This window comes from Sus scrofa, chromosome 3 (assembly GCF_054392235.1).
Source record: "Sus scrofa isolate SSC_HxYL_T2T_F1_AM1 chromosome 3, Sscrofa_HxYL_maternal_Yorkshire_Landrace_v2.0, whole genome shotgun sequence".
Lineage (NCBI taxonomy): Eukaryota > Metazoa > Chordata > Mammalia > Artiodactyla > Suidae > Sus > Sus scrofa.
In genome coordinates, this window is record NC_139385.1 from 67,172,370 (window position 1) to 67,184,961 (window position 12,592).

Here is a 12,592-nt window from a genome sequence, read left to right on the forward strand (position 1 = left end):
AAAAAAGAATCCATGTCATAGAAAATTTACCATTTATGGAAAACAGAAACCTTGGAAAATTTTCTTCCTCAATACTACAATTTTAAACAAATTGAGTTGAGATATTTTTAGTGCTTTACCCTGGTTTTTTCAAATATGTTAACATTTTTCTCTATTATTAAAAACTATTCCAAACATTTCTCCTGGATACATAACATCCTATGTTATTTTACAGCAATGCAGATAATATTTACTGTATCATTCACCTAATGTGAGTAAATATTGTCACATAGCAACTAATGCCTTAATAAACTTCTTTAAATTTTATAGATTTAGTTTCAAATTGAATCAAATGTTTATGAGGTTTCTTTTTTAAATTAAAAATCTTTCTAAGTGGACATTTTCAAATATAGCGAATACCCAGGTGCCCATCCCCCACCTTTAACAAAAAGCAACATGTTTGTCTTTCTTGTTTTGATGAGCTTTTAAAAATGTCAATACATCACCAGGTAACAGATCATGGATCTGACTTTTGCAAATTTACATATACTCCAATGATATATGGGAATGCCCATTCCTTGTCATAACAGAATAGTTTTAAATCTTTGCTAATTTGATAGGCAAAATAGTATTTCATTGTTTTAATTAACATTTCTTTGATTACTTGTAATTTTAACTTTTTTTCAAATATTAGCCACTTGTGTTTCTTTTTTGTGAATTGGATTTGGGTTCTTTGCTGATTTATTGTTTGGACTCTTGTTTTTTCTTACTGTCTTTATATGAACTTTATATATTAGGTAAATTTTATTTATCATGTTTATTGTAAATATTTAAAAATTTATTTATGATGGTTTTGACATAGAGCAATTTTTAATTTTTTTGTAAGCAAATCTATCTTTTTCTTCCAGGCACTGTCTAAAAAATTGAATGACACTCATAATGAACTTAGTGACATAAAACAGAAGGTTCAAGATACTAATTTGGAGGTTAATAAACTGAAGAACATATTAAAGTCTGAAGTACGTATATATATATTTTCCACTTTGCTTGTGATAACTAAGAGTTTTCACTGAAGGTATTGATTGATTACACTCGTAGGAACAGCTGAATCCTTGCATTTATTTAAAGCATGGCATATTTTAATGTTGACATTGATGTTAACTATATATTTAGAATGTCACTAATGTTCAGAAAAGTGAGTCAAGAATATGCCCCTTTTAGCTTGCCACTTAGCCCTTCTCGAGAAGTAGGTCCTCCCCCTGGAGGAAGGACAAGGGATCAGAGTCAGCTTGGGCTCAATTATATTTGGTCACAGATCTTTGACCAAAGGAGCGCCACCTGATTGTGTAGCAGGTCAGAGCTGATCACTCTGGTGTGAAGCCATCTGTTTCTTAGGACCAGAAGGTGGATAGCTCTTCTGCATTTCTCTGTTAGTAACCAGTTAACTGGGTGTGTGTGTCTGACATCAGATGATTCCCAATAATTGGGTCTTGGGTTACAGCCCTGGGATAAACATGTTGACCAAAGGTGTTAGGTATGACCCTTTGATAAAATATTGTCTAAAAGAGTGTTGGACTGACTATTATTATAGGTGTGATGTTACCTACATAATCAAACCATTAATAGGAATTCTTCCTCTCAAACTATTTTACTCATTTTATTTAACATACCATTTAATATACATTTGATAACATTTAAGATATGTCCACAAACATATTGTGAGCATTTATTTATAGTTTGCATCAGACCGTTTAGGACTTTGAGAGATAAGAGAGTCTAAGGACTCCTAAATTGCAGTCCTTGCTTTCAGGCAGTAAGGCAGCAGCCTTACATTGCCAAAGCAGTTGACTTCCTGCACTTGTTGAGTTTAAGTGTAATGTCATACATGGACAGAAGATAGGCCTGATTCTTCTCACAATGACATGGACTTACACAGGCTCCTCAACCTCCCTCAGTCTCAGTGTCCCATCTGTGATTGGGAACAGCACCCAAGTGAGTAAAATAGGCCTCGGACAGTGAACCATTGATGTCTATTCTGGAATAGGGCAGAATATGAATAAAGGAACATCTGAACAACATTTAATGTCATAAGCTTTCTGCCAGTGTTAGACACTTCCCTTTTTCTCCCTTGTGTGTTACATTACCTGAAATTCCACCATTAGGGGCTTTGAGATTCTGGAATCATATTTTCAGACATCACATCAAACTCCTCTCAGCTTTTAGCATCATAGGATGCGTTCTTTTCTGAGACTCCATCTCATAGCATAGCTAGATGGATCCAGGCCCTCCCCTAAGGGAATGGATCATGGGTCCATTTTGGTAGGGAGATCTGTTAAGGACTGTTGAGTATTTTATCGTCACTCATTCATTGGGGTGCAGTTTGCTAGACACTGAGATGCCTGAGATGAAAACTGGCAAGGAACCAGAATGACACCTCAGGCAGTGGGAACCACATGGGCAAAGATGTAAGGGGAAAAGTAGGTGCTGTGGTTAGAATGGAGTGTAAATGTGGTCAGTAAGAAAGCTCAGTAAGACTTGTTTGAACTGTATATTTTTAGGAGGCTTTCATTACAAGCACAGAAGTTATTTGAAGAATTGCCTTAAAAGGCAATTTAAGAAAGGTCGTTCTGGAGTTCCCGTCGTGGCGCAGTGGTTAACGAATCCGACTAGGAACCATGAGGTTGCGGGTTCGAGCCCTGCCCTTGCTCAGTGGGTTAACGATCCGGCGTTGCCGTGAGCTGTGGTGTAGGTTGCAGACGCGGCTCGGATCCCGCGTTGCTGTGGCTCTGGCATAGGCCGGCGGCTACAGCTCCGATTCGACCCCTAGCCTGGGAACCTCCATATGTCCCAGAAGCGGCCCAAAGAAATAGCAAAAAAAAAAAAAAAAAAAAGAAAGGTCGTTCTGGAAATGTTGGGAAGAATAAATCAGAAAGGTAACAAAATCAGAAGGAAGGAAAGCAATTAGCAGAGGCTGGGTCCATAATTCAGTCAGGAAGTGTACAGGATTCCAGCTGAGGCAACACCTTTTGCCTTCCCCATGGTGGAGTGATGTCATGAGCCCTGTGGCCAACCAGAAGAAGTGGTGGAGTTCTGGGGGGGCACCGGGGTGGGGGTGGGGGTGGGGGCAGCACTAAAAAAATCTGTAAAGAGAAAGCTGGAGAATACCAAAGACCAGTTTCGTTTTCTTTAATTTTTAAAAAACTTTTTTTGGAGTATAGCTGACTTACAATGTCGTATTAGTTTCAGGTGTATTGCAAAGTAAGTCAGTTATACATATACATATATTATTTTTTCCCATATGGGTTATTACAAACTATTGAGTAAATTTCCCTGTGCTATACAGTAGATCCTTGTTAATTATCTATTTCATATACAGTAGTGTGTATGTGTTATTCCCATCCTCCTAATTTATTCCCCCCCACATGATTTCCCCTGTGGTAACCCTAAATTTGATTTCAGAATCTGGGAATTTGTTTTTGTTTTATAAATAAGTTTTTTGGTATCAGCTTTGTGCTTTACACGGCTGTGGCTGCTTTGGGCAGGTACAAAACGGGTAAATATGGTTGCTGGTTTACTAAGAAGGAGGGGCCTGAGATGGTCAGCGGGCAGAGAGCTGTTTTAATGCAGTCTTCTTCACTACTTAACTTGAAACCATGTATTACCTAGTCACGAAGCCAAGTTTAATACAAAAATAGCTCTTGGCATTTCCGTTGTGGCTCAGCAGTTAATGAACCTTTAGTATCCATGAGGATTCAGATTCAATCCCTGGCCTTGCTCAGTGGGTTAAGGACTTGGCATTGCCATGAGTTGTGTTGTAGATTGCAGATGAGGCTCAGATCCCGTGTGGCTGTGGCTGTGGCATAGGCCGCTACAGTTCTGATTCGACCCCTGGCCTGGGAGCCTCCATATGCCATGGAAGTGGCCTTAAAAATACAAATATGTATTTTTATATATATATATAATTCCTATCTCAGGAAAGTGAACTTAACATAAAAATGGTTCCTATCTTCAAAGAATCTGAGGGGTTCTTGGGAAGACTGAACATCCACCACTAACTGTATAAAGCTGTAAGGCAGTTTTAAGAGAATGACACAGATAGTAAGTACTATAGGAAATTAAAGAGGGTAGAATTGATGTGGGTAAAATTCAGTTTATATGTCTTATACCATATACCACTCAAGGAATACTCTGTGCACAACTCTTAGTACAATAATAGAAAACATACATCAGATTCCTACTGGCACATTTGGAATATATGAATCTTAAAAGCCAATACAGTAGTTTAGTATAGTAAGACTTGGCAAAAGATCTTTCGTATTAGTCAAGGTACAATCAGACCACAAGGTGGCGATATTAACCGAATTTCAACCAGTCTCATAATTAAAAGTGAGAACTTTAAATCTGATTTGAAAGCCTTATAGGGTGAGACTTGCTTATTGCAATTTGATCCTTTTACTTAGCCCAGTGTTTCTGATAGGGAAATTTACTGTTTATTAACAGGGTAAAGAGGTCTTTTTAATTAATTATCAAAATTACAAATGATTTTTTTAGAATGAGTTGGCCAAACTATACCACTAAAATATGTTTTTGAAAGTAGCTTCATAATTATTACTCAATGTAGTATATTGTTTCTGTAGCTGATTGTTTTCCTCTAATAAATAAGATGCTACTTTGATCAAGCTGTCATGATAGAACTAGTAAGTTTCTGAATCTGTGGTTCTATATTATATGCCCTGTATATAAATGAATGTATATTTGTGAATAGTGTTTATCGACATAGGTTTGATATTTCACTTGTGAGAAACTTCAGATAGGTTATTTATTTATTTATTTATTTAGTCTTTTTTTTCTATTTCTTGGGCCGCTCCCATGGCACATGGAGGTTCCCAGGCTAGGGGTTGAATCGGAGCTGCAGCCACCAGCCTACACCAGAGCCACAGCAACGCTGGATCCGAGTCACGTCTGCAACCTACACCACAGCTCACAGCAACGCTGGATCGTTAACCCACTGAGCAAGGGCAGGGACCGAACCTGCAACCTCATGGTTTCTAGTCGGATTTGTTAACCACTGCGCCATGATGGGAACTCCTCAGATAGGTTATTAAAACAGTGAGAAAAAGTGAATCATAGGACAGTCCATGATAGAGAAAGTTAAGATTGGGGTTATGGATGAAACAGGAAATATGCCAAACCAAGAGAATTATCAACAGTTGATGCTTAAGTTATGCAAGCAGTCAGAAGCTCAGCAGCCACAGTACAACCCCAAAGAGTGCTCATATACAAAAGGTCAGGTCAAGGCAGAAGTTTAGAAGTCAGACCAGCAAGTAGCCAGTAAGCAGATATATGGGAAAAAACAGGCAATAAGCATTTTGTTTGAACAAGAGCAAATATAAGAACATATCCACTGTGGTCTTGAAGATAAGAGTAAAAACTTCACTAGGTATGAATGAGTGTGATTCAGGAGCCAGGGCAGATCCTGATCCCATTCCCTTTTGTTAATTACACCTGGTTAGTTTTTCTAAACTAAGGGTGTAAGGATTCCTTGAGGTTATGTTGCAAATGGGCCTCATGGCAAGTAAATTCCCAATGACCTGGAAAATAATGTTTAATTTGCATCATATGTTTAACATCTTACTCTTTTAAACTAATACCTATGTATTAGGTATTAAACTAATGCCTTTGCTTTTTAGGAATCTGAGAACCGACAAATGATGGACCAACTCCGAAAAGCCAATGAAGATGCTGAAAACTGGGAAAATAAGGCCCGTCAAGCAGAGGCAGATAACAATACCCTCAAATTAGAACTTATCACTGCTGAGGCAGAGGGTAACAGATTAAAAGAAAAAGTAGATGCCCTCAATAGAGAGGTTGAGCAGGTAAGTTTGGGAAAATATGCTTGTAGTAGATCCTGCATCATATTTAAAAGTTTTATTTGGCTTTCCATAAATTAGGTGTACAAACATTGAAGTATTTAAATATGCTATGAATTGCAGCCTGTTAACTGTTCTCCACTCTGGCTTTCTAATCTCTTACCTACCCTACAGCTAGAATAATCTTTAGCATTTTTAAAAATTAAGAACTATTTCAAACATGTCAAAACAGTGCCCCCAAAAAGGCAACATAAAAGACCCACATATACCCATCTCCCAGGTTGAAGGATGCTAACATTTTGCCCTATTTATAAAGAATACATTTATTATTTAAATAGAGTCTGTCTTTGTTTAAAGAAACAAAACGTTGCAGTTCCAATTCCCCATTCTCTCTCCTCCCTCAACTAAGGGTTGGTGTGAGAACTTTCGTGTCAGTTGTGTAACTCTTTTGCACATGTTTTTACTTATTCTTCATCTCCATAACTCACAAATGATGTATATAATGTTTTGTGTGCTCCAAGTTTTTTTTAAAGTGATAATATACTGTAGATATCCATTTGCAATTTGCCTTTTTTTGCTCAATATTATAATTTTGAAATAGATCTATTTCAATACATATAGTGTATATCTAAATAGTTGCACTACATTCATTGAATAAAATATTTTAAAAATTAATTCCCATAGAGTTCCCATCGTGGCTCAGCAGAAAACGAATCTGACTAGCATCCATAAGGATGCAGGTTTGATCCCTGGCCTTGCTCAGTGGCTTAAGGATCTGTCGTTGCCATGAGCTGTACTGTAGGTCACACCTCGAGGCTCAGATTCCACTGTTGCTGTGGCCATGGCACAGGCTGGCAGCTACAGCTCCGACTTGACCCATAGCCTGGGAACCTCCATATGCCGAGGGTGTGGCCGTAAAAAGAAAAAAAAAATTAAATACAAGTAATTGTAGCTTGGTCCCCATGTTGTACAGAGGAAAAAATAAATAAAAGAAAAAAATTAATTGCCACACTGAAGAACGTTTAACTGTCTTCACTTTTTCTGTAATAAAAGCTGCAACAAACATCCTTTTACATTTCCCCTTGAATATACTTTTTTTCTAGTTTCATATTATCCAAGATAATATGCAATTTTAACTCTTCTAAGTATTGTCATATTATTCTCTAAAGATTTACTCTTCCACCAGAAATCACGGAGTTACCACTTTCTCAAATACTAATCGGTACTTGGTATTATCAGATTTTTAAATTTTCCATACTTTTTGTTTGGTGCTTCCTTGTCTGCATTGTGGCCCTTTTCACGTTTCTTGGCCATTAAGGATTCCCCTTCTAAGGATTTCCTCTTGATTTTCTCTTGAATGACTTTTCATAAACTCTGTCCATTTTCCTATTGGTTTTTTTCTCTTTTTCATGTTGATTTGTAGGGCTTATTTGTATATTCTTGATAATGTTCCTTTTAAAGATGTTATAGTTATCTTCTTTTTGTCTATGGCTTGTCTTTTCACCGTGCTTGCAATATGAATAGAAGTTTTAAATTCTGAAGCTGTCATAAATTGTCAACTTTTTCCCATATGGTTTTATGCTTTTACTCTTCTTTAAGAATCCCTTACTATCCTGAGACCAGAAAGATATTTTCATTTAAAAGTTCTAAAATTCTAAAAGTATGTAAAAATTTGCACTTTGTATTTATTTATTTATTTATTTTAATTTTCTCACTGTACAGCAAGGGGATCAAGTTATCCTTACATGTATACATTACAATTACATTTTTTTCCCCACCCTTTGTTCCGTTGCAACATGAGTATCTAGACAAAGTTCTCAATACTATTCAGCAGGATCTCCTTGTAAATCTATTCTAAGTTGTGTCTGATAACCCCAAGCTCCCGATCCCTCCCACTCCCTCCCTCTCCCATCAGGCAGCCACAAGTCTTTTCTCCAAGTCCATGATTTTCTTTTCTGAGGAGATGTTCATTTGTGCTGGATATTAGATTCCAGTTATAAGTGATATCATATGGTATTTGTCTTTGTCTTTCTGGCTCATTTCACTCAGTATGAGATTCTCTAGTTCCATCCATGTTGCTGCAAATGGCATTATGTCATTCTTTTTTATGGCTGAGTAGTATTCCATTGTGTATATATACCACCTCTTCCGAATCCAATCATCTGTCGATGGACATTTGGGTTGTTTCCATGTCCTGGCTCTTGTGAATAGGGCTGCAATGAACATGTGGGTGCATGTGTCTCTTTTAAGTAGAGTTTTGTCCGGATAGATGCCCAAGAGTGGGATTGCGGGGTCATATGGAAGTTCTATGTATAGATTTCTAAGGTATCTCCAAACTGTTCTCCATAGTGGCTGTACCAGTTTACATTCCCACCAGCAGTGCAGGAGGGTTCCCTTTTCTCCACAGCCCCTCCAGCACTTGTTATTTGTGGATTTATGAATGATGGCCATTCTGACTGGTGTGAGGTGGTACCTCATGGTAGTTTTGATTTGCATTTCTCTTATAATCAGCGATGTTGAGCATTTTTTCATGTGTTTGTTGGCCATCTGTATATCTTCCTTGGAGAACAATCTATTCAGGTCTTTTGCCCATTTTTCCATTGATTGATTGGCTTTTTTGCTGTTGGGTTGTATGAGTTGTTTATATATTCTAGAGATTAAGCCCTTGTCAGTTGCATCATTTGAAACTGTTTTCTCCCATTCTGTAAGTTGTCTTTTTGTTTTCTTTTGGGTTTCCTTTGCTGTGCAAAAGCTTTTCAGTTTGATGAGGTCCCATGGGTTTATTTTTGCTCTAATTTCTATTGCTTTGGGAGACTGACCTGAGAAAATATTCATGATGTTGATGTCAGAGAGTGTTTTGCCTATGTTTTCTTCTAGGAGTTTGATGGTGTCCTGTCATATATTTAAGTCTTTCAGCCATTTTGAGTTTATTTTTGTGCATGGTGTGAGGGTGTGTTCCAGTTTCATTGCTTTGAATGCAGCTGTCCAGGTTTCCCAGCAATGCTTGCTGAATAGATTTTCTTTTTCCCATTGTATGTTCTTGCCTCCCTTGTCAAAGGTTAATTGACCATAGGTGTCAGGGTTTATTTCCGGGTTCTCTATTCTGTTCCATTGGTCTGTCTGTCTGTTTTGATACCAGTACCACACTGTTTTGATGACTGTGGCTTTGTAGTATTTCTTGAAGTCTGGGAGAGTTATGCCTCCTGCTTGGTTTTTGTTTCTCAGGATAGCTTTGGCGATTCTGGGTCTTTTGTTGTTCCATATAAATGTTTGGATTGTTTGTTCTAGTTCTGTGAAAAATGTCATGGGTAATTTGGTAGGGATTGCATTGAATCTGTAGATTGCTTTGGGGAGTGTGGCCATTTTTACAATATTGATTTTCCCAATCCAGGAGCATGGGATAGCTTTCCATTTCTTTACATCTCCTTTGATTTCTTTGATTAAAGTTTTATAGTTCTTGGCATATAGGTCCTTTACCTCCTTGGTCAGGTGTATTCCGAGGTATTTGATTTTGTGAGGTGCAATTTTAAAAGGTATCGTATTTTTGTATTCCTTTTCTAATATTTCATTGCTGGTATACAGAAATGCACTTTGTATTTAGATCTTTAATCCACTTGAGATTGATTTTGTACACAGTTTGAAATAGAGACATAATTTTATGTTTTTATGGATGGATATCCATCATCCTTTCTTCACTGAATTATAAGTCTACTTTGGAATAAAAATAAGTTCCCATACATTCTGCTCCATTGGTCTGTTTATCTATCTGGCTGCCAACAATACACTCTTAGAGCTTCTATAGTTTTATGTTAAGTCTTGACATCTGAAAGGATTAATGTTCTCCCAAATTATTTTGACTGTACTTTGTCCTTATTAAAGTCTCTCAAATGAATTTTAAAATAAATTTATCACATTCCATCATTTAACATCATTCTTTTTTTATATGCATTTAAAATCGGAAATTTCTCTCTAAATATTTCTTTGGTTGCATCCCACTAGTTTTGAGATAATAATTTTATTGCTATACATTTTTAAATATCACCTTCTTTATTTTTGATTTATTTTTTAAAACTCCAATCATAAATTTAATTTTTCCATTATTGACAAAACCGTTTATAAATATTTTATACACAATATAAACCATTTGTATTGAATATAAAATATTTGACATCTAGTCCTCTTAAATTCAAAGTCAATTTACAGATCTCTCTCAAATGTTAATTATGATTTATTTTTGATAACTGAAGTTATTTTAAAAATTTCCAATGTACAGGGGACTGGAGGTTATTATTCTATATTTTATTTCTAATTTCATTGTATATTCTAATAAGGTAAGATAGCTTATATATTAATTCTTTGGTATCTGTTAAGACTTACTTAGAAGCAGGATACTTAATATTTGATAATACTCCAAATGAGCTTGAAAAGGATGTTATATGTTTTTTATGTATACTTTTGTTTAGACTTGTTAATAGTCATTCAGTTCTTATAAATCTTTACTAAATTTATATTCCTGATCTTTTAATTACTGAAGGAAATGTATTAAGATCTTCCTCTACAATTGTGGATTTGTCTGTTTCTCTCTGAATAATTTTCTCAGTTTTTGCTTTATTTTTTAAAAAACTCTTTAATGTTTTGGCTGCACCCACAGCATGTGGAAACTCCTGGGCTAGGGATCAAACCTGTGCGGCCGTTGCAGCCTGCACCATAGCTGCAGCAACGCCGTATCCTTAACCTGCTGCACTGCACCACATGGAAACTTCCAAATTTTGCTTTATTTTTGAGACTATTTTTGAGTTTCATATTAGTTCACTGTTTTATATATTCTGGTGAAAATGTTCTATCTTTGTGTAACAACTCATTTGAATAATGCTTTTTGCTTAAAAATGTATTTCATATATTAATATAGTTTGTTCATTATTTATGAACTGTGGATATATCTAATTATTCATCAACTGCATTGAGGTATAATTTACATGCAAGAAAAAGCACTCATTGAAGTGTGTGAATCGATGAGTTTTGACAAATGAACACACTTGCATAATCGTCCTGATAATCTAGTCATAGAACATTCCATCATCTGCCTAACATTCAAGCAGCCTCTCTTCTTCAGTCAGTCCACCCCAATTCATAGGCAACTACTGATTTGCTTTCTGTCACTGGGTTAGAATTGCTTTCATTAGAATTTTATGTAAGTAGAATCGTATAGGAAGTACGCGTTTGTATCCTGACTTCTTTTGCTCAGCATAATGATTTTGAAGTTCCTCCATGTTGTGTTAGTCCATTCATTAGTTCCTGTTGTTAAGTAGTATTTCATTGTATAGCAGTATTACAATTTGTTTGTTTACCTGTTGAATGGACACTCGGTTTGTGTATTAGTCTTTCAGGGCTGCCATAACAAAATACCACACATTGGATGGCTTAAACAATAGAAATTTATTTTCTCACAGTTCTGGAGACTGGAAGTTCAGGATCAAGGCGGTGGTATGTTTGGTCTCTTCTGAAGGCTTTCAACTCGCCCTGCAGGAGGCCACCTTACTATTATGTTCTCACAAGGTCTTTCCTCTGTACATGTACATCCCTACTGTCTCTCTCTCTCTCATCTTATATGGACATCTGTCATATTGGGTTAAGGCTCCATCCTGATGACCTCAGTAATTTAATTACTTTCTTGAAGGCCCTAAGTCTAAATAGAGTCACATTGGAAGTTATGGCTTCAACAAGTGAATTTTGATAGTACATAATTCAGTTTCTAATTTGGCTATAAAATTGTTGTGAACACTGTATGGAAGTTGTGCGCACAAGTTTTCATTTTTCTTGAATAAATAGTATCTAGGTGTGAAGTTGCTGGATTATATGATGTGTACTTACTTTGTAAGAAACTGATGCACTGTTTTCCAAATTGGTTGCACCGCTTTACACTCCTGCTTGCACTGAATGAGAGTTCTGGTTACTCCACATCTTTCCCTACACCTGGTGTTGTTCATAGATGTGTCCTGTTAACACATTGTAGTTTTAGTTTGCATTTCCTTTGTAACTTATGATATTGAGGAGTCTTCCACATTCTTACTAATCACTAGTATATCTTCCTTTGCAAAGTATCTGTTTAAAGCTGCTGCCCATCTTTTTTATTAGAGTTCTTCTTATTTTTTTTTGAACTCTCTGGAAGTACCTCTGTCAGATATGTGTGTTTGGGGATGTTTTCTTTCAGTCTTTGGCTTGCCTTTTTATTTTCTTAATGATGTCTTTTTAAGAACAGAAGCCTAAATTTTTGATGAAGTCCAGTTTATCAGTCTTCTTATATAATTTGTACTTCTATGTCTTATCTAATAAATCTTTGAATACACCAAAGTGGGTAGGCTTTCTTCTATATTTCTTGTATAAATCTTATACTTTTATATTTAGGTTATTTTGAATTAATATTTGTGTATGAAGTAAGGTAATGGTCAAGGTTCATTTTTTTCCCTACATGGATCTGAAGTTGTCCAGCACCACTTGTTGAAAAGACTATCCTTTCAGCATTGAATTATCTAACACATATGTTTGGGTCCATATCTGCACTTTCTTCTCTTTCACAGGTACATATGTCTATTCTTAGCCAGTGTCACAGTGTCTTGATTCATGCAACTTTATAGTAAATCTTGAAATGAGTTAGTGTGGCTATTATGGGTCTTCTTCATTTCCATATAAATTTAGAATGAGCTTGTATTTTCTACATTAAGACACCTACTTGGGGTTAGAAA

General features: G+C 36.1%; 1 protein-coding gene across 33 annotated transcripts in view; it reads left to right on the forward strand.

Moving 5' to 3' along the window:
• Positions 1-12,592, forward strand: part of TSGA10 (testis specific 10) — a 140,568-nt gene that overhangs the window by 88,776 nt on the left and 39,200 nt on the right. For all 33 annotated transcript variants that reach the window (XM_021087209.2, XM_085018610.1, XM_085018604.1 and 30 more), the window contains 2 exons: positions 888-998; positions 5,670-5,855. In XM_021087209.2, coding sequence (XP_020942868.1) covers positions 888-998; positions 5,670-5,855 — 297 coding nt within the window. The remainder of the gene's footprint in view (positions 1-887; positions 999-5,669; positions 5,856-12,592) is intronic.